At 44.7% G+C, this 27,317-nt stretch overlaps 1 protein-coding gene across 1 annotated transcript in view; it reads right to left on the reverse strand.

Annotated features, from left to right (window-relative positions):
- Positions 1–27,317, reverse strand: part of cacna1ab (calcium channel, voltage-dependent, P/Q type, alpha 1A subunit, b) — a 73,702-nt gene that overhangs the window by 9,529 nt on the left and 36,856 nt on the right. The window contains exons 27-46 of the mRNA XM_052084607.1: positions 24,998–25,097; positions 24,597–24,757; positions 24,378–24,515; positions 22,820–23,021; positions 22,590–22,754; positions 21,678–21,788; positions 21,347–21,430; positions 18,656–18,772; positions 18,511–18,576; positions 17,501–17,598; positions 17,248–17,398; positions 15,421–15,548; positions 14,535–14,631; positions 7,634–7,739; positions 6,217–6,324; positions 4,474–4,577; positions 3,450–3,473; positions 1,392–1,495; positions 1,081–1,219; positions 721–834 (exon numbers count right to left, since the gene is read on the reverse strand). Coding sequence (XP_051940567.1) covers positions 721–834; positions 1,081–1,219; positions 1,392–1,495; positions 3,450–3,473; positions 4,474–4,577; positions 6,217–6,324; positions 7,634–7,739; positions 14,535–14,631; positions 15,421–15,548; positions 17,248–17,398; positions 17,501–17,598; positions 18,511–18,576; positions 18,656–18,772; positions 21,347–21,430; positions 21,678–21,788; positions 22,590–22,754; positions 22,820–23,021; positions 24,378–24,515; positions 24,597–24,757; positions 24,998–25,097 — 2,317 coding nt within the window. The remainder of the gene's footprint in view (positions 1–720; positions 835–1,080; positions 1,220–1,391; positions 1,496–3,449; positions 3,474–4,473; positions 4,578–6,216; positions 6,325–7,633; positions 7,740–14,534; positions 14,632–15,420; positions 15,549–17,247; positions 17,399–17,500; positions 17,599–18,510; positions 18,577–18,655; positions 18,773–21,346; positions 21,431–21,677; positions 21,789–22,589; positions 22,755–22,819; positions 23,022–24,377; positions 24,516–24,596; positions 24,758–24,997; positions 25,098–27,317) is intronic.

The raw sequence follows: 27,317 nt of genomic DNA on the forward strand, positions 1-27,317 counted from the left end.
AGCCCCCCTCCCCATCGCTATGATGGACTTTTAGAGAATTTCTACAATCAATTTTTCCAAAACCACAGGCTCTACGTTCTTTAAGCAAGTACTTTTTCTGTCTCTCTACTTTGCTTTTAAATGTCTTCTTAATTTGCCTTTAAATGTGAAGTACATCGAGTTACCTTTGTATGAAATGCGCTACGTGAATAAAGTTGCTTCGCCTTGCCTTTAATCTCATGAAATGTACGATACAAAACTTTTTTGAAGCCTAAAATTTCAAAAAAATACAACTATCATCAGGATTGGAAAGTTTATCCCCAAAATGTACTTTTTTTCTTCAAAGTAAGACTTTGTTTTCAACTTTATTCTCGTAATATTAAAGCAGAACTCGAGTCAAAAATTCTCTTGACAGTAAAAATGTTGAGTATTCTGATTAATATTGCGTTGATGTTTTCACCCATCCAAGGAAGCCATTGACTGAAATTGATGTCAAAGTGCCCTCATGCTTGCATTGCCAATATCACATGACCAAAACCCCCTCAAAAAAGCCGTGAACTGTTCTGGTGTCTTCTTTTCTGTGCGCTCCAGATACCCATTTGGTAAAACCGCATCGATTTTCAGAGACAAATGAATTCCAGTCACATGCGGGGCAAGGGATGGCGGTGGGCACTGGCGATGGATGGAGGGAGGGAGGGAGGAAGGGAGGGAGGTTGTTTGGGGGCTGATGGAGGTGCTCACTTGGTTGTCTGCTGAGAGGCGGGGCATGGAGAGGGTGCGCCCGTGCCCATCCACTGGGTGGCAGGGCTCGGTGTCCGAGTACCCGTCCCGCCCCATCTCCCGCATCTCTACCGTCTGCAAGGACACAACGAGAGGAGGCGTGACCACTGTCCGCCCGGCTCGCAGGAAGGGGCGGGGCGGGGGGGTCGGATGGCGCCATGGCCAAAGTAGGGCGGGGAGGGAGGGGCGGTTCGTTTCATCAAATCAACTGCGACATTATAGGAACAATTTGGAAAAAGACGATGAGACGGGAAGTTGCTCCACGTACCCGGATAAAACCCACCCGAATAAGATATACTGTATGCGTTGCGCTCGCCATACCTGCGGGTTGTTGCGGTTGTCATGGAAGTCGTCAGGGTACGGCCGGTCGGGGCTCCAGTTGCCCGTCTTTTGGAACATCTCCTGGGCTTTGGCGGTCACCCACGACTGGCTCTCCGTCATACCGCCGCCGTCCGAAGGTCTGCGGCGGCACATTACCACTCCGTGAGTTGAAGCAGACCATTCTCGATGGACGTTTAGCGGTGTAACAAAAAAAAAATAATCAAGATTTCTAATTGGAAAATTAATTTTAATTCAACTAAATCGAATCTAAACCCGAATGAGCCACACAATGAGTTTCCCCGAGTACTCACACGCTGTAGACATTGTCGGGCTGAGTGCCGGGCCCACCGAGCCTGTCGGCGCCGTCGCCCTCCGGCGGGGCCTCCATTCGCTGAAACATTAACGGCGGTCGGTTCTGTGTGAGATACGCCACAAGCGGGCTTAAATCAGGAAAGGGAGGAAGGGGGCCGATGGCATAGGGGGGGGGGGATTGGGTGGAAACATGTGGGAATCACAGCAAACACAACAAAGACGCGCACTCGCGGCATGGACCCACATGGGGCACCATCGGGGGGGGGGGGGGGGGGGGGTCTGTGGCCGGGTTGACGTTTCCCCACCAAAGTGGGATCACAACGCACTTGGGAGACGTTTCCACTGCATGCACGCAACGTCAAACATTTGAAGCAAAAATGGGCTTCAAAGCGCAACGTGAATCTCTAACTGAGGTTTGACAACCCCACCATTGAAACGATGACCCGTTTTAAAAATACAAATACAGGAATAAAATCCGAACCAATGATTTAAAACCCGAATTTATAGCCCCTCCCAAAAAAGTCCTTATACAAAACCCTAACACCCCCCCCCCAAAAAAAACAACGTGGCACCAACCAAGAATTTGCATCCTACGCTAAACTACACTGGATTAAGAAAAATGGGGTGTGTGCTGAATTTACTGAATTTTGTCAAGCGGCTGCCTAAAATCAAATCAACGGGATCCAGTTTCACTTTTGAAGTGAAGATCTGGATTCCCGATGATTTGATTTTACGCACCGGGTTGGCCGCGGCGCCCAATGAGCGCCACCGAAAGGCGAGCAGGTGCAGTGCAGTGGAAAATCTTCCGAAACAAACCCCCTCGGAACCCGCGTCAATGAGGGAACGTGGAGATCCCGTCGTACACGAGAAAGACGTGAAAAGGTGACTCGGCGAAAAGCCCGGACATATCAGAGAGCGATGTGTGCGAGGAGACATTCGAACACATCGGATTCAACGTTTCCAGAGTGACTTAAAAGTTTGCCTCGCGTGGGCTGATTGGATGACGGTGACAAAACGAGACATGGCCACGCCCCTTCTGACATGTCAAGGCTCATTTATGTTCAACATACGACATCCATACCCAGACTTCAACACCTGACAGCGGTTTCGAACCCCAATTTTGAATGCTAAACGTTTGAAACCCAAGCGCTAACCCACCTTTTTCCACCCTCATTTTGCTCTAACGCAGGCTGCAAACACGAATTTAGAACCTTAACCCTGGCTTCAAACTCTCTCAAGAAAAACCCTAATCCTTGTTTGAAACTTTTAACACAAGCCATATTTCATAATTTAAAAGGCAAAACCTTGCTTGAAATTTGAATCATAAAACCTGGTTTGCAACTCTGACATGAAATGCTAACCCGGCTTTATTTTGTTCCTGGTTTCGAAACACTGGTGGAATTTTAAACCCTAATGTTTGTTTGCAACCCTAACCCCGCGTAAAAATATGAATCTCGAACCTTGACTCATTTCAAACACCAAGTCATGTTTGAAACCCCAGTTTAGGCTTCAAACCCGAACCCAGTCTTGAAACTTTAAAACTTGTATCGTTTCCAAACCGTAATTTGAAACCTCAACCCTCGTTTGATTGGTTGAGAATTTATGGCCACTGCTGACGGGGAACCATCCCACTGGAAATCATCAATAAACGAACCGTATAAATCAAAATTGTCTTTCGGAGGAAAATTTGGATTCAGAGGCACCTCCTGGTACGGACGTAGTGGGAGCACAAATGAGCCTTAACGCTGGGGGGCCAGTGGGACGGGAGTTTCCTTACCCGACATGGAAAAACATGGAAACAGTACAAGAGACGTTAAATGATTTTACCGCGGGCTGTTTAAAGTCCTCGCCCGTTGGCGGGAAAGGAAACAGCTGAATGAAATGCTTGTTAGTTAGTGTCGCCACCAAATGATCAGACTTTTGAGGGGGGGGTGGTAGGGGGACCGGTCGACATCCCATTGGACAGACGGACTGACAGTCAGACGCCAGGCAGCACTCAAAACACATTGAAGGACACACACACACACACAATCGAGCAACCGTTGAGGTGGACTGACCAAATAAGGAGACCCCACCTCATCCTGGGCGGGGGGGTGGGTGTTGGGATAAAGGGAGACGTCAGAGCGACAACAGAAGAAGAGGAAGAAAGAGCGAGGACAGAGCATGAAATCAAAGACAAAAAGCAAGGCCGGACGAGCACAGAGACGGTAGGACAAACAGGGAGACGACGGATGCGGTCTACGCGGTCCAACGGATTCAGGAGCAGACCAAGAGTACGCCGTGGACCTTCACTAAATGCCCGCATCGGTTTGTTCCCCCCCCCCCCAAAAAAAGGTTTAAATCGCAGCTGGTTTAGAACGCTCTCGTCTCACGGTCATGCACTTGACTTTGGAGTAAGCCAATCCTCCATCAAGCGTCTCCAGTTGCTCCAGAATGCTGCCGCTCACCTCATGACTGTTACTCGTATGAGGGAGCACAGAATTCCTACCCTATACCCTTTCACTGGCTCATTTTATAGTTCTTTTGAAGATCCTATGATTTGTTTTCAAATCTTGAACTAGCCTGGCCCCACCAGACCCCCTCGGAGCGCCTCCTCCCCCGCGGGGTGTCTCAGGTCTGCGGACCAGACACGAGGAGAGGTACCGAGGACTAAGCGGAGCCTGAGAGGGTTAGCAGCCTTCTCCACTGCGGGGTGTCTCAGGTCTACGGACCAGACACGAGGAGAGATACCGAGGACTAAGCGTAGCCTGAGAGCGTTAGCATTAGCATTTGGGCTCAAGGTGTCTCCAGAGAAACAGAAGCTGCATTGTGATCCCATTTGCAAAATATCACCATGCTAGCGCGTCATGCCTTTTTCTTGTAAGCCGCAAAGCCGTTGCTAACGGCGATCGGTTCACGGCCCAAAGCTTGCTCGGTGAGCATGCCAAAGTCAAAGTCTCCCAAGATGCTGTGGACCTCCGAAAAGGTCCGCGACATTTCACGGATAACTTCCGAGGAAAAATAAACAAGCAACGCCGTCCCGCAGGCTTGCCCCGGAAAACGCGGCGCCGGACAAGGAATTATCGTCGGGATCCGCTCTACCTGTTCCTCCCGCATGGCCTGCAGTTTTTTGGTCTTGCTCTGCCGGTAGTATTCCATGATCATCATGGCAGCGTAGATTTTGCCCACCGTCAAGTCCGTGGCTGCTGAGAAAATGACAAGTTACCCTGGAAGATTAGACCCGAGCGAAATGGGACCCTGCGCTGAGTGGGGTTGGGGGCGTGGGGGGGGGGGGGGGCAATGGGGCGGGGGTGGGACAAGTTCACGAGAATGTTGCGCCGGACAGCGAGGACACTTCTGTTTCGTGATTCCCTCTTCCTGATTCAGGGCTTCGTGTCAGTGAAAAACACAAGTGAGCTCGCCGTGCGGGTATGCAACACCCGGATATATTTCAACAACACGGTGCGCTTGCTTCGAGTGCATTTCACGGGGGCAATGTAGCCGACTCACTGCCAAACCCAACAGACGGATGCTTTGGGGGGCGGGAGCGCAGTTTATTTATTTATTTAGTTAGTTGTGCGATGTCACGTTTTCATTTACAATGACAAAAAAAAAATCTTTTTACAGCGGCGCGGCGACGAAATCTGCCGCGCCGAAGCAATCTGCGATACAATGACGTTCTTTCGAAAGAGTCCACCTTCATCAAAGCCGCAGATTTTGGAAACATGCACGGAGGTTCGAAACGGACTCATCGTTCATGCTCACCCTTTCCGACGCAAAAACTCTACATACCTGGTTTCAACGTTCCCCGCTTGCAACGTTTTCAATAACGTTCACATTTCAAAGTCCCCATTTGACGTATTTCACACGTATTTGTAATCGATACGTTTACGCTGTAGTCCGCATTGGCGTTTTTACATCTGTTCTTTCTGTGTTCGATACGTCGTAGTTGGCAGCCATTTTGGTTCGTCCTGCCGTGAAAAGACTCCTATAGAGCAGGCATGTCCAAAGTCCGGCCCGCGTGTTGCATTGACTGAGGTCTCGTAGACTGGTGAGTGATGTTTCATAGAGTACTGCTTCCCTCTAGTGGCCAAATGAGTAATAGCATTCACTAAATGAGTAATAGCATTTAGACACTAGAGGGCATCACATCACTCCGTGTTTATATTGACTGATATCATATTTCAAATTCCTGTTTCAAATGAACCAAAAGAAATTCTTAAGATTGTTGAAATTAAAATAAAAATGGAAATGTGAAACAAACTGGCGTACTAAAATTTGCTGAACAATATTGTTGTTCAATGTAAAGAATGTCAGCCAAGGTCGGCCCCCCCGACATTTTACCACATAAAATCTGGCCCCCTTGGCAAAAAGTTTGGACACCCCTGCTATAGAGGATCTTCTATAGTTGGCACCCCCCCTGATGGCAGGATGGAATGTGCTTGATGCGGATACCACGGACTTGCATGTCCGCCTCTCGCAATGATTCAAATGCCTTCTGCAAAATGTCGTGACTTTTAGTTCAATTTCAGGCATGAATTGTTGAGACTTTTCAGTGCCTTCCTGTTCTGACAGACATGCGCAGCCAACTGGGTTTCGCCGGGTGATGACACCGGGATTTTTATCTTTTATTTACGTTGAGGTCAAGACAGTCAACTGGTTGAATCATTGCTGATTGTAGGTCAAGTGTGTGTGTTTTTTTGTTGTTGTTGTTTTTTTTTAATGTATCCCGCATCACAGCCTGATCAGGGGATGCAGAGCAGTGTGGCAGAAGCTGTCATCTTGGTGAGTTGGGTGATCGGACATCCAAATATGAAAGGCAACGGGGTTCTCCGTGCAACTCACCCTTGTGAGGCGTGACCAGCAGGTCCAAGGTTTTCTGCGACAGGTTTGGCCATATGGCCATCATCTCCTTACGCAGCTCGGCGTCCATTTGCTGCTTGTCTGCGCCGCCTGTGAGAGTTGCGGTGATGTAGCGGTGGAGGATACACGGTTAGGAAGTTACAAAGGGGGGAGGGAGGCACAACGGCATCACGAGAGGTTGACCGTTCACACAAAACAAGTGGAAACATTTGATCTCTTCAGGGCTGCTATGACATCATCACACCCCGCCCCCTCCCAACCCAGTGTGGATACAGAAAAGGAAAACAAACAAAAAACTGATTAGGGATGGAATCCAAAATTAGACTCTTGTCATTTCATGAGAATTAAATCATATTTTGAAAGGGGGGAGAATCAAACTTTTTTCGATTTTTTTTGTCAGGATCGAAAGTGTTTCTCATGCCATCTTATGAGAAGCATCTTTTTTTAGAAAAAGTGGCAAGATTACAAAGGAGTCTTTTTTTCCCCCAGGTAAAAAGTCATGCAATTAGATTTTTTGTCATATTTTCTTTTAGTTTAAAAAAAAAGAAAAAAGTCAAACAACTGAAAACAACATTGGATTATTTTTTTCTCGATAAAAAGTTTGCGATTTGACGAGAACTATTTTCCTTTTTTTTCCCCAAAACCAAAGTCACAATATTACAAGTTATCGTGTCATAGAAAAAGTTTTAAAAATCTTTTTGTTTTTCTACAAAAATGTCACGACGTAATGACAACCAAAATGTATTTTTCAAGACAAAAAAGTCAAAGTATGATGCACGTAATGTCAAAAAAGAAACAAAACATTTAGAGCAAGATGGGGGGGGGGGGGGGGGGGGGAATAAAAGTCTTAATGTTACAAAAAATGATTTTTTTCCCCCCTAGTAAAAAATATGAACAGGAACAAATCCAGCCTGCCGGAAACGGGTTTGTCACCGGGTACGACCGAACCGAGTTCTGTGCTTGGTCCTTCCTCCGACCTTCGTTACCACTACACTCCTTCCCGCAACCTCCGCTCCTCAAACACAAACCTCCTCGCCATTCCCGTGACCAAGCTGAAAACCTGGGGGGACCGAGCCTTCTCTGTCGCCGCCCCCACCCTCTGGAACGCTCTACTACAACACATCCGCAACCGTACTGACCTCCAATCCTTCAAATCATCTCTTAAAACTCACAATTCCGCAATGCTTTTAACACCTTTTAATCTCTTGTACCCATTTTTTGCTTTTTTTGTTCATCTAAATGTGCTTTTGTAAATTTATGCATGCTTGTTCTAGTGCACATTTTATCCTGTTTTTTAAGCTCTTGTAAAGTGTCTGAGTATGATGAAAAGCGCTTTCAAATAAAATGTATTATCATTATTATTATGATTATAAGAACAAGAAAGACTCTGGGCCCGTACCCTTGGCGATCTTGATATCCAGCGCCGTCCTGATAAGCGCCATCAGGGTGGAGTTGAAGTGGACCGTGTTGTCGTCGGCCACGGGCAGGTCCATCCGCAGCAGCCTCTGCGGCGAGCCAGGTAACAGGCAGAGCGTAAGAAAGGAAACATGCGCGTGCCTTGCCGTAACCGCACCGCGGCTGTGCCCGAACTTCCGCGGAGGCTCGGGGGGGGCGGTGAAGGGCCCGAGTGGGGGTTGAGAGAGCTCCATAGAAAGCGGCCAATGAGGCTGTCGGATTGCTACGGCACTGCTACAGTCAGTCGCATCTCCTGATGCACCAGTGATACTCCACAAGAGACAGCACAGCACTGCACTAAGAAAAAAAAAGTGCTTTTTTTTGTGCCCAAATAAGGTTGTCGTTTTTTTTGGGGGGGGGGGGGGTGGATAAGAATGAAGTCATATACATATTGTGAAAATTAGAGGGTTTTTTTTCTGAGAAAAAAGAAATTGGGGATGAAGCTTTACTATTTCATGATAAAAACTGAAGACATGTTTTTCCCCTCAAAACATTGCACATTCCAAAAATAAAGCGCGACTTTTCTAGATAAGAATTTCTATTACAATAAAAGTGTCCTCTGGAAAATGTAAATTCTGGAACGAAGCTGTATTTTTTTTCTGGACAAAAAGTCTGTTGATGAAAAGAATGTGTTGTTTCTAGATAAGTCATAGTATTATGAAAAAGGAAGTCATTTTCCCTTCAAAAAATGTCACATAGTGAGAATAAAGTCTTATTTCTCAATGAGAATTCGCAACATGAGCATAGTTTTTTTGTTTTGAGAGTGAACTTGAAAAGGTAAAGTTCTATTCTTTGAGAATACACACACACACACACACACAAATTTACAAAGTAGAGATGAAAACGATTCAGTTTTTCTTTTTCTTGATAAGTCATACTCTTCTGTTTCTCAAGAATCAAGTCATCATTTCTATCAAATCATAATAGAACAACAACATACCTGAGCTGATGATCAGGATTAAAAAGAAGTATCACTGAAATACAAAGTTATAAAATTTGGAAAACAGGAAGTCGGCTTTTCGAGAGGAGTAATTTTACAAGAATATTTCTACATTTCTTTTTAAGATTATGCATTTTTTTTCTCGATAAGAAGTGACATTCCAAGTCAAATTCCCTTTTTAATGAGGACATCATAATATGACGTGAATGTTAAGACATAATATGTCCGTTTTATTTTTTTTCCGATAAATACCTGTAGGCAAAAAGTAATGGTTTTCTCCCCCAAAAGTTGCATTTTTCTTTCTAGATAGGAACTTAAATTACGAAAATATCCCCCCCAAAATATAACCCATAATATTCCGAGAATAATATCGTATTTTCCAATAAAAAAAAGGGGGGGCCGGGGGGTGGCTTCGTTCTGCTAAGTGATCGCCGGAGCCCAAAACCACCAGGAGGAGCAACGGGGAGGGGACCAAAATGGCCTCCGACCCAACCTGTGCCCATGTTCCCTAAATGTGTGAATGTGCCAGCGCCATTCACACATCTATGCGGTGCCACACCAAGAGAGAATGTATACAATAGATGTAAAACAAAAATACACTTACACACAAGAATCTGCACAGACTTCAATTAAGTTGAAGCTTAATTGTGGTTAAAAAAACAAACAAACAAAAAACGTTACCACTGGTGCTTTTGTTCAGGAGGCAGCTTTTTCTGTTGTTGTTGTAACTCTGGTATGTTCTATAGAGCTCCCCCTACCAGTCAGGAGGTTCCCTGCATATTTTAGGTAAATCCGATGGATGAACCATTGGATAGAACCCCGCAAGCCATCCGAGGGGGGGGCTTGCGGACGGTTGCTATCGGGAGCGGTCGGCATCCATCGGGTTTACCTCCGAACATGAGCGTTGGGCACGCACGGCGGCAAGCACGATGACGGCTGTTTTTTTTGTGTGTGTGTGGACATGCTCCAGGGCAAGATGGCGGCGGGCATCGGCCAACATCGAGCGTACATGCAGCACCCCCTGGTGGACCACCCGACACACGGCATGCAAAAATCCCCATTCCACGTACACAACAAGCAGCCGTGCACCCGCGCAAAGAGAGTCTCCGCAATTCAAAAAGGATTCAACCTATTCCCTCGGATTGATTTTATTTATTCATTTTTAAATCCAATTTTAGTATCCCTAGATCCGATTGGCCGGGAGGTAAAAATTTCTCTCAATGCCAGACGGCTGCACATGTCTCAAAAAAGTCGGGTGTCAGTAAGAAGAACAAAAAAATAGCATTAGTGTTGTGTTGCATCCTATTAAGAAGACGGACCAAAACAAAAGAAAATCATAGAGATGACTTGATGGTCTTTGTGCTTTTCATTTTCGCCCTGCAAGGCCCCATTCATTGAATCGCCGTGGCAACCGTTACATGAGGAGCACAGTTCAGGCCACACTGGAAAGAAACAAAAATGCTACCAGAACAGTTTCACGGGATTGAAGTCGTTTCTCCAAGATTGACGATCATATTTTTACGAGAATAACATTCTCCGTTTTCTAGAAAAAAACGAATTCTTACAAGAATAAAGTCAAAGTGTTCTCTCGACCCAAAGTCGTATTTTTTTGTTGTTGTTGGAAAGTCGCAGTGTCTGAGAAGAACAGTCTGCATTTCCTCGAAAAATTCTATCACAAACAGAAAGTCATTTCAAGATCAAAAGTAATCATTTCTAAATTTGTGTTAGGGAGTCATAAAGAAAGAAAATAATGGCCTCTTTTCCACAGAAAAATTTAAACACTACCATCTTAAAATTTGCTCGATAGTAAAAAAAATGTCAACAAAGTGCTAGAAGTGTATTTTCTAAAATTATTTTTAGGAACTAATTTTTTAATTACTTATTTTGACATTACAAATCATAATACTATGATTTTTACACAAAAATTACATTAATTTACATGTTATTTGATTTCTATTTGAGATATAACACTGAAAACGTGCTAGATGAAAAGCAGTATTTTTTTTCCAACAAAATAGCATTTTTTGGGGGGGATAAAGCTATATTTTGTTCTAGGAACAACAAAAAAGGTATATTTTTTGAGAAAAAGTAATATATTGCTAGACTACATTTGTCTATTTTCTCGATAAAGAATTGTATTTATGAGAAAAAAAGTTGGTTTTTTTGGGGGGGTGGAAAAAAGTAGTTGTTCCGGGAAAAACAAAGCAAAACAATTTTGTATGTTTGAGACGTTTTCACACAACATAAAGATTATATACCGTTTTATATAGATTTTTTTTAAATAGCTATATAAAAATTAGAATTTATTTAAATATTTTCTGCCTGCAACTTTTTTTTTCTAATCTTACGACTACAAATAACTTTTTGGAGGCGGGAGTTAAAAAAGTAATATTATGAAAGTCACTGAAAAAATAAGGAATTGTTGTCAAGTGGTGGCACTACAGGGCAAGAGGAAGGAGGGGTCATGAGATGTACTTATAAGAAAAAAAAAAAGGGGGGGGGGGACAGAAAGTGAAAATGACCAAGAGCAGTGTGACGACACACACAAAAAAATAGAAGGGAAGAAAGTGTGTATGTGTGTGTGTGTGAGCGCATGTCCAGAGTAAAGGAAAAAAAATGGACAGAACAAGACAAGACTGAACGACACTGAAGTCAAACTGTGAAACAAGCCAAGGCTTTCTGACAAGCTTTCTGATAGTCCCAGAACCACCAACCCCCCCCCCCCCCCCTCTCCATAAAATCTAAACGCCGTCCGTGGCCGGCTTACTGGACATCACGGGAAAGATGAAAACATTCGAGAAGGGGAGGACCGATGGACAGAGTATGCTAAGAAATTGGGTGAAACCCTGGGTTAGCTATTTGTCACTTGTGTGTGTCTCAATTCTGTGTGTGTGTGTGTGTGTGTGTATGAGAGAGAGAGAGAGAGAGAGAGAGAGGGGGGGGGGGGGAGTGTTAGCGCCATCCACAGGAACTAGAGAGCCAGAGGGCCGAAGCCAGGCGCCCTTTGCCGCTCCTTCTGTACCCGCATCGTCAGCATCGAGTGTTGTTATCGTGTGGAAACTTGAAACCGCCACTGGTCACTCAATCGTGTGGGGGGGTGGGGTGGGGGGGGGGGGGTGCGTGCGGGGTTGTGTGTGTACACGCGTGGGCTTGTGTTTGCGTCCGTGCAGGTTGCAGATGGACAGGCAAAGCTCCCGTTCTCTGTTCCCTCGCTCCTGCGGCTTGACGGCAAGGCCGGCAGGTGACACTTGAGAAAAAAAAAAAGAAGACTACGGAGCTTCAGACATGACACGGGCAAAGAAATAATTCAACTGTGGCCACCAATGAGAAATCGAATGCGCATGAAATGCTAAAAACTGTGACCAGGAAGTAGTTTTAGCATGCGTGGACCCTGTTTTTGAAAGAGATGTGATATTATTCAAGATTCATGTCGTTAGCATAATTGACCACGCCTCCCGTTATTTGCAATCGGCGCCTGTAACGACAGCATCGATTGTTAAAGTTGGTTAAAAAAAATAAAAATGTCGATTTTTTTTTCTAAAGTTGGGTATATAAACAGTTGACCACAATATATTTAGCACAACAACAAAAAATAAAATTGTCGCTCCCAAACGATTTGAGTTGTTTTTAACTCTCTTTAAATTAGAGATGGGAGGGGCCAATTGGTTCTCTAAAGTCTTATTTCTGTGTTGTGAAATGCAGGGGCGGGAAAAAAAAATCTCAAAAACTTTCAAAAATATTTTCTTGAATTGCTCATTTTCACATTTTCTCTAAATTTGTTGCCTTGAAATTTTCGGGTTCACCCACGGGCACAGCAACTTATTTCTCAACAGACCTCCAAGATATGCACGCGAGCAATTAGCATTTTGTGCAGACGTGATCTCGACTGCAAGCCAAAGGCACAAATGAGTCTTTCGCGGCCACAGTTGAGCAATTTGTGGGCACCAATTAGCATTTGAATGCGCATGTGATCTATATTCTGCCCACAATTCCCAAATTTTCCTGCCCGTGTTATGTCTGGGGCTCCACATCAAAGTAAAGGAAAGTCCCGCCCCCCCACACGAACCCCCCCCCCAAAAAAAATCTCCAAGGAGTCCACCGCCACACGTCACTGCAACCACAGAAGCCGCGGCCGGCGCCCTCCGATCCCTCGGCAACAGAGGACAGCGCGCACCACCATCACCACCACCACCACCACAACCACTAACCACAGAAGGGAGGACAGGAAGTGGAAGGACGTAAGGGAGGGGGACAAATGGGGCGGGGGCCAGTCTACCTTATAGGCGACCCGGGCGGGGCACCTCTTCCCGAGGCCTAGCGGCGGACACATGTGTCTTAGCATCTGATACATGTCTGTGTAAGTGATCTGGCCGCTACACACACACACACACACACACACACACGCGGACGCACATACAATCACCCCGACAGACAAGAACAAACGATGCCAGAGGGTGTAAATCAAAAGGATGAAAGGGGGTGTTGACAAAAGAGGTGAGGAAGAACGCAACGCAAAAGCACACAAAGGGGAAGGAAAGAGGGGGAAACAAACACACACAAAGGTTATTGTTGTTGTTTGTCGCCGTGGTGATGATGAGCGTGTGGTTGGTTGCTATGGCGAGAGGAAGAAGAGGATGAGAGGAGGGAAGAGCACAGGAGGAGGAAGAGGAACTAGAGGGGGATCGGGAGTCGCGTCTTTTGGGCCCTCTTTCTACCCTACGCTTGGGTAGAGGTGAATGGCGCGGCGAGCGCGGGCGGGGGCTCGCGCAACCCCCCCCACCCCCGCGCCCCGTTGATAGCCACACAAACGGAGCGCGCGTGTCGGCCATATATACGTTTCGGTGTTTAACCTTGAGGTCACCTACTTGCTCCTTGTTAGCGTGCTAATGCTAAAACTAGCTAACATTGTACAATACAATAATGATGTGAATAGTACATTACAGTCGACCATTTTTTTTTCTTTTCCCCCCCCAATTTTGCTGCCGTGGACCGCAAAAGTCCCCAGTGTGGGACAAATAAAGCTTGTTTTATCTTATCTTATTTTATTTACTCACAGCGGTCAGTTTAGTACTGCACATCTTGTAAATATGCACGGCGATAGCTTTGGCCATATCCATCGCAGTATGTCTGCCTAGTGGATGACGTCTTCGTTTATTTTTATTATTATATTTATATATAAATTATTATATATAAATTCTATAAATTATATAATATAATTTATATATAAATTATATAAATTTATATATTTATTTATAAATAAATAAATAAAATTGTATTTTATTTATTTATAAAATATATTTTATGAATATATTAATATATTTATAAAATATATTTATTTATAAATAAAATCAAAAGCACTGAAACTGAGCACTGCCAAGATGGAGCAAGTAAGCGACTCGAGGGGGGCATCAAACATCAGGACGCAGCTAACGGCTAGCGCGGCGAGCACGCCGCCCTCCTTGCCTCTGCGCTAATCAACCAAAATGGATGACAGATACGTATCAACACCCCATCCGCCCCCCCACCCACACACACACCCGCATACACACAAATCTCTTGCCCAGGCAAAAATCGGAACGCAAGCAAAAATAAAAGCAATGAAATGACTTTTTTTTTTTTGGACTCGTTACATATTTTAAAAACATCATCCCTTGCCACCCGACAACAGTCAGTGCAGTCAACTACCACATGCTTGAGTGTGCCCCTCCCCCCCACCACACGCAGTCCCCCCCACCCCTGAAAAATGGTGACATGGTGTGAAAACAAGTGAGTGAAAAAAAAAATAATCCATCATTCATTCCAGTCTATTTAAAAAAAGAAAAAAAGGCGAGCAGGTTGCGTTTCTTAATAAGTTGCTTTTATGGGGTGGGGGTTGGGTTTGGGGGTGGGGGGGTGTAGTCCAAACCTTGCAGGCCACCCTATGCGGGCATTTCTTGCCAAGGCCCAGGGGAGGGGAGATAACTCGCAATAAACTGTACATATCCTTATAATGTATGCGCCCGCTGCAAGAAAGATACAAGGGAGGGAAGTTAGGTGCACGTCACAAGAGAAAAAAGAGTCAAGGGGGGGGAAAAGAGAGAGAGAAAGAGAGAGAGCATTCATTCACACCCCCAAATGGGGTATGTCGGATCAATGCCTTTCTCACACACACAAGAGGAAGAGGGGCAAAGGAGGTGGGGGCGTGGGGGGGCACATTTCATTTCAGGTCTCCAAGTCAACATGGAAGATGACGAGATCCTTCAGCGTCGGGGAGGAAGGAAAAAGGTTATGGAACAAACGGTGTCACGAGAGCGGGGCGAATGCTCGAGGCTAATTGCTAGCCGAGCGACTTACCCGAGCCGCACGCGCTCATTTTGGATCCGTTTGGGCTTTTTTTTTTTTGTAAACGATACTGAAGAGTATCAAACTCCGATGATGCCGGCTAAATAGAAGGCTACGCGATCGCCCGTGTAGTCATTTCGATCCCTCCAAATCTCGCGAGAACTTTACTTGTATTACCGGCGACGTCGTCAGGGAGGCTAAAAAAAACAAGCCACTTGAAACAACGCCGATAGATGCCGGTTCTGGATTAGGGGCTATGCGGCCCGCATGCATCGTCACGTAAGACCCTCAAAACTCAGAGGTAGCTAGCAGTGCGTTTGTATTATTAGCAATATCGCCAGAGATTTAGCAGAAACAGGTAACAAATACCAACCGATTAATTACGGCTCATCACGAGGCTACGTGGGTGATCTTTATGCTAGGTTAGCTTAGCAGGTTCATTTGTTGGCCGTAAAAACTGCTTCACTCACCAGGCGGCAGGGTCGTACTCGGCCCAAATCCTTACGTACTCGTCCAGGTGGTGCGGCCCCAGGATGGATGAGTCTCTGGTCAGGTACTCAAAGTTGTCCATGATGACGGCCACGAAGAGATTGAGCATCTGCGCACAGCGAGACACCGTCCATCATGTCCAAATTGGCCCGGAGAACGCCTTTGAACGTTGGTCATTCGCAAAGAAAATGGGATTTGTGCTATGTTTTGTGAAACAATGGCCGACAGAGACCGCTCACTTGGACGGGTTGCGCGCGCGGCTTGTCATAGCTAAACAGAATAGTCTAGAACAGGCTAAAATGGGCACCGGTGTGGCAGCCATTTTGACGCTTGCCATGGTCCTACTAGAGCTAACGCAATCATCAATATTAGCTTCTCAACGCTAGCTGTTTTTTACTCTCTCCAGAATGCCTCGACAACTGCTAATTTGGCTACAATATCAACGGTGGGGGGAAAAAAATGCTACAAATAAAGAAGCGCTAACATCACGGTTTTGAGCGTCACTTTTACTGATTGACAATCATACGCCTTTGACATTGGTCATTCGCAAACAAAATGGGTTTTGTGAAACACTGGCCGACAGAGACCGCTCACTTGGACGGGTTGCGCGCGCGGCTTGTCATAGCTAAACAGAATAGTCTAGAACAGGCTAATATGGGCAATCGGTGTGGCAGCCATTTTGACGCTTGCCATGGTCCTATTAGAGCTAACGCAATCATCAATATTAGCTTCTCAACGCTAGCTGTTTTTTACTCTCGCCAGAATGTCTCGACAACTGCTAATTTGGCTACAATATCAACGGTGGGGGGAAAAAAATGCTATGCTACAAATAAAGAAGCGCTAACATCACGGTTTTGAGCGTCACTTTTACTGATTGACAATCATACGCCTTTGACATTGGTCATTCGCAAACAAAATGGGTTTTGTGAAACACTGGCCGACAGAGACCGCTCACTTGGATGGGTTGCGCGCGCGGCTTGTCATAGCTAAACAGAATAGTCTAGAACAGGCTAAAATGGGCAATCGGTGTGGCAGCCATTTTGACGCTTGCCATGGTCCTATTAGAGCTAACGTAATCATCAATATTAGCTTCTCAACGCTAGCTGTTTTTTACTCTCGCCAGAATGTCTCGACAACTGCTAATTTGGCTACAATATCTACGGTGGGGGGGGGGGGGGGGAAATGCTACAAATAAAGAAGCGCTAACATCACGGTTTTGAGCGTCACTTTTACTGATTGACAATCATACGCCTTTGACATTGGTCATTCGCAAACAAAATGGGTTTTGTGAAACAATGGCCGACAGAGACTGCTCACTTGGACGGGTTGCGCGCACGGCTTGTCATAGCTAGACAGAATAGTCTAGAACAGGCTAAAATGGGCAATTGGTGTGGCAGCCATTTTGACGCTTGCCATGGTCCTATTAGAGCTAACGCAATCATCAATATTAGCTTCTCAACGCTAGCTGTTTTTTACTCTCTCCAGAATGTCTCGACAACTGCTAATTTGGCGACAATATTTACGGTGGGGGTGGGGGGGGGGGGTAATGCTACAAATAAAGAAGCGCTAACATCACGGTTTTGAGCGTCACTTTTACTGATTGACAATCATTTCACATGGCCTCCGCCGGCGAGCATTTTGATGCCGTTTTGTACTGTAGTGGGTGTTTTTAGCGCAGGAAAAAAATGACTTTGATGTCCCGGATAATTATTTTGTAAAATTCAGGTTTCACCGGTCAATACATCGACACATCCAACCACCAAAGTGCGGCAGCGGTTTTTGTGTTTTATTGCGGAGGGGGCGCTCACCAGGAAGGAACAGAGAAAGATGAAGGAGACAAAGTAGGTGTAGGCGAAGGTGCTGCCGCATTCGGGCTCCGTGTTGCCCGAGGCCGGGTCGCACTCTTTGCCGCCGAGACAGGACAGCATAATTTCGTGCCAGGCCTCGCCCGTGGCGCTCCTGCGTGTCCGCACACACACACGGAAAATGAGCGCGAATGAATAACGTCACGGAGCTACGATGCGGCGCCCGTACGGGCTAGTGAGCGAGGCAAAAGGTCACCTGAAGAGCAGCATGAGCGCCATGACGAAGGTCCGGAAGTTGTTGTGATGGTCGATGGCGCTGTCGCCTTCCTCCTCCAGTGCCAGGTTGCCAAACAACTACACGGCGCACGCACACGGTTTCATGAGCGGCTGTGTTGCGAGCATGCGCCTCACGGGCGCAAGGGAAACACTTTGGACTTTTGGAGAGCGCCACGTCGTTTTTGGATAAAAGGATGGAAATGAAAACAGTGATCCCTCGCTATTTCGCGGTTCGTTTGTCGCGACCTCTGTGCATCGCGGATTTTTTCATTTTTTCATTCAAACATAATTCATTAAAAAATTGTTTGTTTTTTTTAAAGTCCGCAAAAAGTACGGAAACAGTCCGCAAAATCAGTACTCCATGTAAGTTTACTGTATTTTGTTATTCAAACATTAACCTAACCTATAAATGTTTAAATCTATTAGTATACAGCATTAAGTCATGTTAATTAGAGTCAAACCTCGGTTTTCGAACGCCTCTGTTCTCAACCAAATCGTTTTTTGACCCAAAATTTCACGTTTTTTATGCCTCAGAGTACGTCCTATGCGTCCTCACGTAGCGTTCCATTGTGAGCAGGCGTGTTCAATAAAGATTTTTTTTTTTTAAAGAGTGTGGTTTCGGTTTTCAAACAAATCAGTTTTTGAACAGCCTTCTGCAACGGATTATGGTTGAAAACCGAGGTATGACTGTACTACAAAATTTACTTCTACATGCATGTATACCATTAAATTTGGCCTTATAAATATTATAATGTAATATCATACACACGTACATGTACCTATACGGGGGGGGGGGGGTTCGCTACTTCGCGGATTTTCGCTTATCGCGGGTGGTTTCGGTCCCCATTAACCACGATAAACGAGGGATTACCGTACACCCCTTTTGGTCCGATTCACTGATTAATTGAGAGACTAAAATAATCTTTTTGTTTTTGGTTTTTTTTTTGCAGCCGCGTCCCAAATCCAAATCCGATCCAATCATCCGCTCACCTGCATGCCAATGATGGCATAAATGAAGAAGAGCATGGCGATGAGCAGGCACACGTACGGCAACGCCTGCGAGCAGATCCACACGTGTCGGTCACGCCCGGCCGGGCCGAGAGTTCGCCGTCACCCGCCGCGGCGCTGGCTTTACCTTGAAGGACTGCACGAAGGTCCACAGCAGGATGCGAATGGTTTCGCCTTGGCGCAGCAGCTTGATGAGGCGGGCGGCACGGAACAAGCGCAGAACGCTCAGGTTGATGAAATTGTTCTTGGAGAAGAAGAAGAAAAAGAAGAACAACAATGCCAGTTAGTGCACTAACACGCGTGACGTTCAACAAAACTGAAAGTGAAAGCCGGGCGTGAAAAAAAACAACAAAAAAAAACAGGCAGGACAGAGGACGCGAGGGGGGGTCAGGAGAGGGAACTCCAAGAGGACAAAAGAGAGCACAGAAGGAACAAGAGGCGGAAAAGCAAAATCAAGGTCATCATCCAATCTGGGACTGCATTTTTTTTTTCAGGGGGGTTGGGGGGGCGGGGCAAATGCACTGATCTCAGAGGGACAAGCAGGCCACACAAAATGGAGGCAAGCAGGTGGGAAGGAACATCTGGAGACGCCCCCCCCCCCGTGCCGTGCCCATTGGCAGGGCGACACGGTACGGGGGGGGGGGCGCCATTTGGTGGCAGTCGCTAATAGGAAATGCGCCACCGTAGCATATGAGTTTTTCAAGAAAACGGCTACAGGTTCCCTCGACTAGAAAATTTTGCGAACCGCATCAAAATATAAAAAAAACAAATGAGATTATTGCGCAATAAATGCGAATTGTGTACCATGTAAAAACAAACAAAAGAGTAAAAGAATAAAAAAGGATGGTCATTGAGCTTAACTCTTCGTTTGTTGCCCTCTCGAGTTCCAAAAAAACTCGTTTCGTAACCTGAACATTTGGTCTGAAGAGACGTTCGTAATTAGAAGTACCACTGTAATCCTGATGTCATCAGCAGCAGTGCCGCTCTCAGACACCAGGGGGCACCTTTGCCCTCTTTTGCAGAAACGGTCAGCATTCCCACGGACATGATCATTAGCGAGATAAAAAAAAAAATCCTCATCAAATTAGGACGATTAGCTCCCTGATGTGTGGTTGACAGGCAAGGCCAGGAGGAGGAAGGAAGAGGAAGAGGAAGAGGAAGAGGAAGAGCGAGCAGCCTTCACCGCAAGCAGCATGCAGCATTTTGGATTCAAGCATTCCCCAAAAAGATGCTTGCTCAGCAAAGTCAATTAAAAAAACAAACAAACAAAAAATCGTTTATTGTTTCAGGAGTAAAAGTAAACGTCGAAAGACTTTTGGGAGTCACTTTGTTTCTCATCACGTGAAGCTTTTTTTCTAGTTTGCGACGTATTCTTTTCATTTTTTTTTTCCACCTACAAAATATGACGCCACAGTGTCATAACTTTTATTGAAGTCGTATTGCAACTTGTTTTGGTTGGTGGTCAATTTGCCGGCTAACTTTGTGTGACGTTTATGTCTTTTGTCGTTCGAAGCTTTAATTCTCGCAATATTTTTACTTTTATGTCTAATTTACAACTTTTCCCTCACAATGTTACGACTTTTTTATTTGAGATTTTGTTTTGGTTTAATGCAAGGTTTTGTCGAAGTATTATGTTTTTGTTTTTTCGAACGATGTGAGCTTTATGTCGTTTGCGACCTTCTTACCATATCACTCAACCATTTTCTCAGAATGTGAAGTTTTTCTAGTTTGTGACGTCATGAGTGATTATGATTTTTATTGATGAGCGTTTTGTTTTGGTGCAAGTCTCTTTTTGAAAACTGTTCTGATCTATTGACTTTTTTTTTTTGCACAGTTTTCAATTTTTATTCTCGTAAAGTCATTTGCGATGTTATTCTCGTTTTTTTACCGAGTCTCCTCATATCGAGGTTTCATTCTTGTAATATCCCGAATTTTGATTATATACTACAAAACCGTTTTGATAAGAATAAAAATGATTCGATTCGTCATTAATATTGTGCCATTTCATCCAGGGGGCGCATGCAGAGGGTTCAAAGGTCACCAAGTTTGGGTGATCGGCTTTTGGGGGGGGGGCAGCGAGGGGGCGGGACTTTGTCAGCACGACCAATGAGGATGCAGAGGAAGCGTCGAGAGATAAATTACAAACCAACCAGAATCTACATGTGCGATGATGTCGAGGGATGAATGGGAAGGAAGTTGGGGGGAAGGGGGATGGGGGGGGAAATATATATTTATACATAGTGATAGATATATATATATAAAGTGTGTATATATATATAAATGTATATTCATCATGTGTCATGATTGGGGCATGGGCACATGACAAACATGACATCATCATCATCAAAATCATCATCAGCAGCAGCAACGCGGATGAAAGACAACACGATGAAAGGTTTCATAGTGCATTTTTGGGGAAGGGGGGCGGAGGGGATTGGATGGAATCGATTTTTTTTCAGAGAAGTTAAAGAAAAGAAAAAGACAAGGAGAAGAAGAGTGAGTCATTATAAGGCTCAAAAAGTCACTATGGCAAAAAGTACACACTTGTCTGTTAGCTTGTCGTTAGCGAAAGCAGACGTCTGTAAAGCTAGCTTTGGCGCTAACACCTCCGTCCGTACACCTGAAGAACACCTTAAACATTCCGATATTTATTTTGTTTGTGCGCATTTATTTTCGGTTCGTTTGACAGCCGTTAGCATTGTGGTTTGCTAGCAAGAATTAGCCGCTAAGCTAACGGCTACTGAGTGGACACCAGAACCAAAACCACAACACGAGGACGGCGCAGGGTGTCGCTTTGGCGCGACTTAAGCCCACTTACCCCTAATTTTGTCACCAAAATGTCCGTGATGCTCCCCAGCACGGAGACAAAGTCAAAAATGTTCCAGGCGTCTCTGAAGAAATTCTGTTTTGGACAAAAGGAGGAAGTTAGCGGTCGTCCAAAGACCCACGTTGCCATGGAAACGAGGGGCGGCGGGAGGACGACAGTTGGCGTGCGCGCATTGGGGGTTTTTCGGGGATATGGAGAACGCGCTCCAGATCCGTCTACCAAAATAAACCCTGCCTCATGAATCAATGATGAGAGCCTCGTTGCGAGCGCGTGCGAGACCGGGTGAGCGTGTGACGCCGTGCGTGTGTGCGCGTGTGGTCACCAGCGGGCCAAAAGCGACCAGCTTCAGGATGGACTCCAAGAAGAAGAAAGTGGTGAAGACGATATTGAGGTTCTGCAGGACATTGTCGTACGTTTCCGAGGCGCCGTCAAACTGCAGGGACAGGGGGGCGGGGGGGAGGGCAGGTTAGCCGAGCATCGCTTCCTCGCGCTGCAAAGTCATTTCAAGTGAACTCGAGCAGCACTTTTGGCAGATATGAAAAAAAGAACGGAGTGGAAATTCCATGAATTTGTTGCAGCTTTTCGCCTCAAAAACAACCAAAAGAGCTCTCCGTAATATTGTACTTATAGATACGGATCATTGAGACGTCTCAACTCCTCTCAGTTCATCGGTACGGCACTGATTGGTCGTTGCAGAGGACAAAGAATATATGACTACCGGTAGTTTTATATTGTCGGTCTACTGGTGTTAGTTATTTATGTTCACGTCATCGCCTCAAGGGTTCTCGCGCTACGGCGTCAATAGCTTTTAGCAATAGCATTCACATCGTTGGGTTTTATTATTTGTATTAATATTTATTATTATTAATAAAATAATATTTATTATCATTTATTTATTATAATATTTATTATTTTTATTAATAAAATAATAAGCAATTATTATTTATTAATAATTAATTAACTAATTATAATAATTAATAATTACTTAATTATCATAATAATTAATTAATTATTATTAACTATTACCAAAAATAATTATCATCATTATTATTAATTATTTTATTATTATTATTTTATTTTATTTTTTGGTAACACAGATTCATTCATTGCTAGTTTTTGTGGAGGGGGAAAAAAAACGTAAAGAAAACAATTGTATTTTTAATCGCGATTGCGATATTAAGGGACCAAACCAAAATGGCAATTATTGTTCGGCGGCCTTGCGGGGGCGCCTCACCTTCATCATGAGTACGATGGTGTTGAGCGCGATGAGCGCCATGATGCTGTACTCGAAGGGCGTGGACACCACAAACTGCCACATGCGATACTGGAAGCTGAGCTTGTTCTTGGGCATGTGGCGCGTCAGCGGCTTGGAGTTGATGGCAAAATCGATGCAGGCCCTCTGCAGGGGAAGAACGGGCGTCAGTCAAGCCGGGCGGGCCCCGGGCCCCCGTTACTCGTCCTCACCTCGTTCTTCTCCAGGCTGTAGTCCTCCATCATCTTATCGCCTTGCTCCTGGAAGGTGATGATGATGAGGGCCACGAAGATGTTGACGAAGAAGAAGGGGAAGACCACGAAGTAGACCACGTAAAAGATGGACATCTCCATGCGGTAGCCTGGGCTGGGGCCCTGGTTCTCGTAAGTGGAGTCCACCGAGGCCTTCAACACCCTGCACGCAAAGCGGCGCGGCCGACCATTCAAACTTCTCTCAAAATGGATGGGATGACGCCAAATACCTCGGTGCAAAGCTACGATGGTTAAGAGGAGAGATTTTTGTCCACAACACTTTAACCCTCGTAGTGCACCGCTTGCGATAAATGTAAAATGATGTCTTTGAATCAAAGGCAAAGGCATTCGGAAAAACACGAGAGAGCTGAAACTTATGGAGGGGTTCTAAAATGGCCTAAATTTCATGACGTCACCGGCTGATCATTCTCAGGCATTGCAGCAATAATAAAAAAAACGTTTTGATACCTTAATCTTCACCATTTACATATTTTGCACCATAGAGACCCATTATAATTCATATTTTTGAATGCATCGTAAACCGAATGTGTAAACATGCATTTCACGCGATTTTTACGTCAATCGCTTTGTTTTCGCTTGGACAGACGTAAGCATGCCACATTGTTGGGTTGAGGTCATTCCAATTTTGCAACTTTAGGTGGCGCCAGAGGATCGCAAATGAGTTTGCCTTTTTGCAGGAGGCTTCAAACCAATGCATTTTTTTCCCTTTTGCAAAAAATAAAGAATAAAAAATCCCAAAGAACTAATAAAAACTATATATGTATGGATAGCACAGATGCCTCTGAACATTTTGAGTGTTTGAAAAAAAAAAAAAAGAATGTTTTTATAACACAAAATACATCATTACAAAAATTGTAAAATGTGTAACTTAAGGCCTTTTTAATTGGGAGCACACAAGGGTTAACCTTGAAGCCGACTAAAATGATTATCACGTCAAATTAAAGCTTTTTTTCTGATGTTAAAACTGTACTCGTTTCGAGATGTTTGCCTTCAAATTGTAAACATTCTTTGGGAATTTTAGCAGACATTGAAATCCAGCTGTTTTTTTAAAAACAGAAAGTCGCTGATTTTTTTTTAATCGTTTTTATTATAAAAAATAAAAAAAAAGATTTATTATTGTGGAAAAATACACATCGGGAGGAAAGCAGAGTTTCTTTGGGAAGAAATTTGTGGCTCTAATCCATTTAATTATCAGATAATTGAAATCCAGCTGTTTTTTTTCAAACAGAAAGTGACCGATTTTTTTTTTTTCTAAAATCGTTTTCATTAAAAAAAAAAAAATTATTATTGTGGAAAAATACATACTGGGAGGAAAGCAGAGTTTCTTTGGGAAGAAATTTGGGGCTCTAATCCATTTTATTATCAGATAACCTTTTTCCTATTTGATGGCCAGCCAGTCGACCACTGTATTCTCAACGTGAATATTGTAAATGTAATAGTGTGTGTGTGTGTGTGTGTGTGTGTGTGTGCGTGTGTGTGTGTGTGTGTGTGCACTCACTGTGGCCACCCTTCTCCAGTGGAGACAGTGAAGAGCGTGAGCAGGGCCCAAGCCACGTTGTCATAGTGAAAATTGTACTTCTTCCACTCCCGCTTCTGCGCTCGAACCTCATCCCTGTCATACATGAGAAACTCGCCCCTGCGCGGGACGCCACATCAACACCAGCGCGGGGCGGCCGTCATCCCGCGCCCCCCCCCCCGAGATGATTTCGTTCCCCACCTGCAGTCGCGCTCAAACTCTTTGGAAACGTCGGTGCAATAGAAGAAGCGACCCTTGAACAGCTGCACGGCCACCACGGCGAAGATGAACATGAACAGCATGTAGACGATCAGAATGTTCAGGACGTTCTTCAGAGAATTCACCACGCAGTCAAACACGGCCTACGCAGAGGGAAGAAACGTGTGTGTGTGTGTGTGTGTGCGCCGATAAATACAAATATAAAAATAGTCCATGGTCCATCATTTTCCTTTTCGCTATTATTTTAGTTCACTTTATCAACAACCCCCCGCCCACCAAACAATACGGTTTCCCTTCAATATCTCTTTGAAAAAACACTTGATTTTATTTGACTTTTGTCCCCGAAAATGTCGATTCGATCAGTTTTCATGCAATAACGTTACCTTGAGCTTGGGGAGTCTCTTGATAGTCTTGAGAGGACGCAGAACCCGCAGCACTCGCAGCGACTTGATGGTGCTGATGTCTTTGCCCTTACTGCTCCCCCTGCAGGCCAACCGGGGAACAACGAGAAGGTGACCGCCGGGGCCATTTGCAAACAAAAACAGCGCTTCGAATTTGAGTCAAACATGAAACCACAGACATCTTGGGGGGGGGTTTCATGGACATCATCATCGTCATTCCGTGTCCACAGGCATCTCCCGGCAGAGTGCCCAGCCAAACCTCTTTCTTTCTTTTTCGCTTTTTCAGATGTCAAAAAAAAGTTCTTCTGTGAGCAAACACAAAGCGTCCGCTCGCCGCCACCGATGGCGGGAAACGGAAGCCGTGCGGGACCTCGGCGGTCATGCGATGCATGTGCGGCATCGCATGACTTTGCCAACGTGGATGCAAAACCAGACGGGGTGGCGGTCTGTCCGATTGGATTTTTTTTTTTGGAAGGGACAAAATGTTGCTTTTCACACAAATCCATGTCGCGTGATGGCGAGGATGAATGAGGCGACAGGACGGCACGCAGAAGAACAAAGAAAGAAAGAGCGAGAAGCCACAGTGTTCCGGCTCTGCGGGAAGACGGGGAGAACTTTACCGGGTGCTGCTCCTGCGGTGACGGGTAGAGGGCGACGGAGGGAGAAGAAGAGGAGGACACAAAACGCCACACGACAGACGAGAGAGAGGCAAAGTTTTGAAAGCGACATCGGGCATGACGGCGACACACAATAAGGAAGCACGGCCAAAAAGATGAAAAGAAGATTAAACACAGATGATTACATGGAAATAAAATGTTAAAAAAAAGGATATTAAAAAGTATACAAAGAAAATATAAATGTAAAAATTTAATATGCCTACAAAAATGTCAAATTAAAGTTAAAAAAAAACCCAAAATATTCATTCAATCAAATGCATGCACCATAAAAAAATGAAAGAAAAAAAATAACGATAAAATGAAATCAAACATATTAAAAATGAAATAATTATTTTTAAAAATGAAATGTAAAAAAAAATCGAAATGAATAAGGCATAACAGAAAAAAATAGGCACAAATGAAATACAACACGCAGTCAAAAATGTTCAAAGATCATAAAATAAAACACTCTAAAATAAAAAGGTACAAATAAAATCAAAATGATTTTATTTGTTTTATATAAAATGAAAATTTAGTTTAAATCATATTTTAACTACACATAAAACTGAACAAAAATACTGTCCAAATTACCAAATAAAATAAACGACTATGAAAATGAAAACACATGGAATAAAAGAGACTCAATTAATAATTAATAATCAACACCACAAAACTCATAAAACTGCATACAAATAAAAATAGGACACATTCAAACCTTTTTTTTTGTAAAAATGGAACTGAAAATGCATCTTCAATAATTTCACTTGAGCAATTTACGCTAAGCGACCATATTTTCCACACCCATCATAATCATATTTTGTCGATGAAACGATCCCGCAGGTCGCAATGAACACAACAACACACGGGCATGACTAAAAACGGCACGTCAGGACCGGGGGAGGCGCCAAAGAGACGCGGGGGCTCCTGAATCGCGAGCCACCCACGCACCCACACTCGCCATGCAGTCCTGTCATCAAAATGGAACATTCAGCGTTTGCATGAAGGGTGCTGAGGGTCTGCAAACTTGGCGCTCGACATTGCACGCTGACCATGCTGAAAACCTGTCGTGCAACCCTCGCGCATGTGTGAGAGACACAGAGAGAGAGAGAAGAAGGAGGAAAGAAGCAAGAGAGGAGGAGGAGTTGGAAAAGGAGGTCGGAGGAGACCTTTAAATTTTTCAAACGGGCCGAGAGCACCTTTTATTTTGTCCAAAGAATGAGTTTTTCTTGAAATTTGGGCCAAAGATGACAAAATATTGGTGCACATCTGGAGAAAAAAAGTGCGATTCCAGGACAAGCGGGAGGGGGTCCTAATGGTGAAGTGGTGTCATGTGACGTGATGTCAAGAAATGTAAAAAAAAAAAAAGAACGGGATGACTCACGGCCTGCTTGGCGGGAAAATCGTAGCGGCGTTGGGGGAAGACAGTTTGGAGAGTGAGTTCCGAAAGATTAAGACACTTACAGGTAGAGAGTGACATTCAGGTGACTTTGGGGTCAAGCTGGATGTGGATGGTGGTGATTGGGGACTCCTCAGGGTGCCCTTTTAGGACCCCTGAAGGTCTTCTCAATGTAACTCAAAGTTGAAATTGAATGGCGACAACGTGAAAGCCTGTTCAACACTTCTCCAACTGACTTTGGGGTCAAGCT

This window comes from Hippocampus zosterae, chromosome 13, assembly GCF_025434085.1.
Source record: "Hippocampus zosterae strain Florida chromosome 13, ASM2543408v3, whole genome shotgun sequence".
Classification (NCBI taxonomy): domain Eukaryota; kingdom Metazoa; phylum Chordata; class Actinopteri; order Syngnathiformes; family Syngnathidae; genus Hippocampus; species Hippocampus zosterae.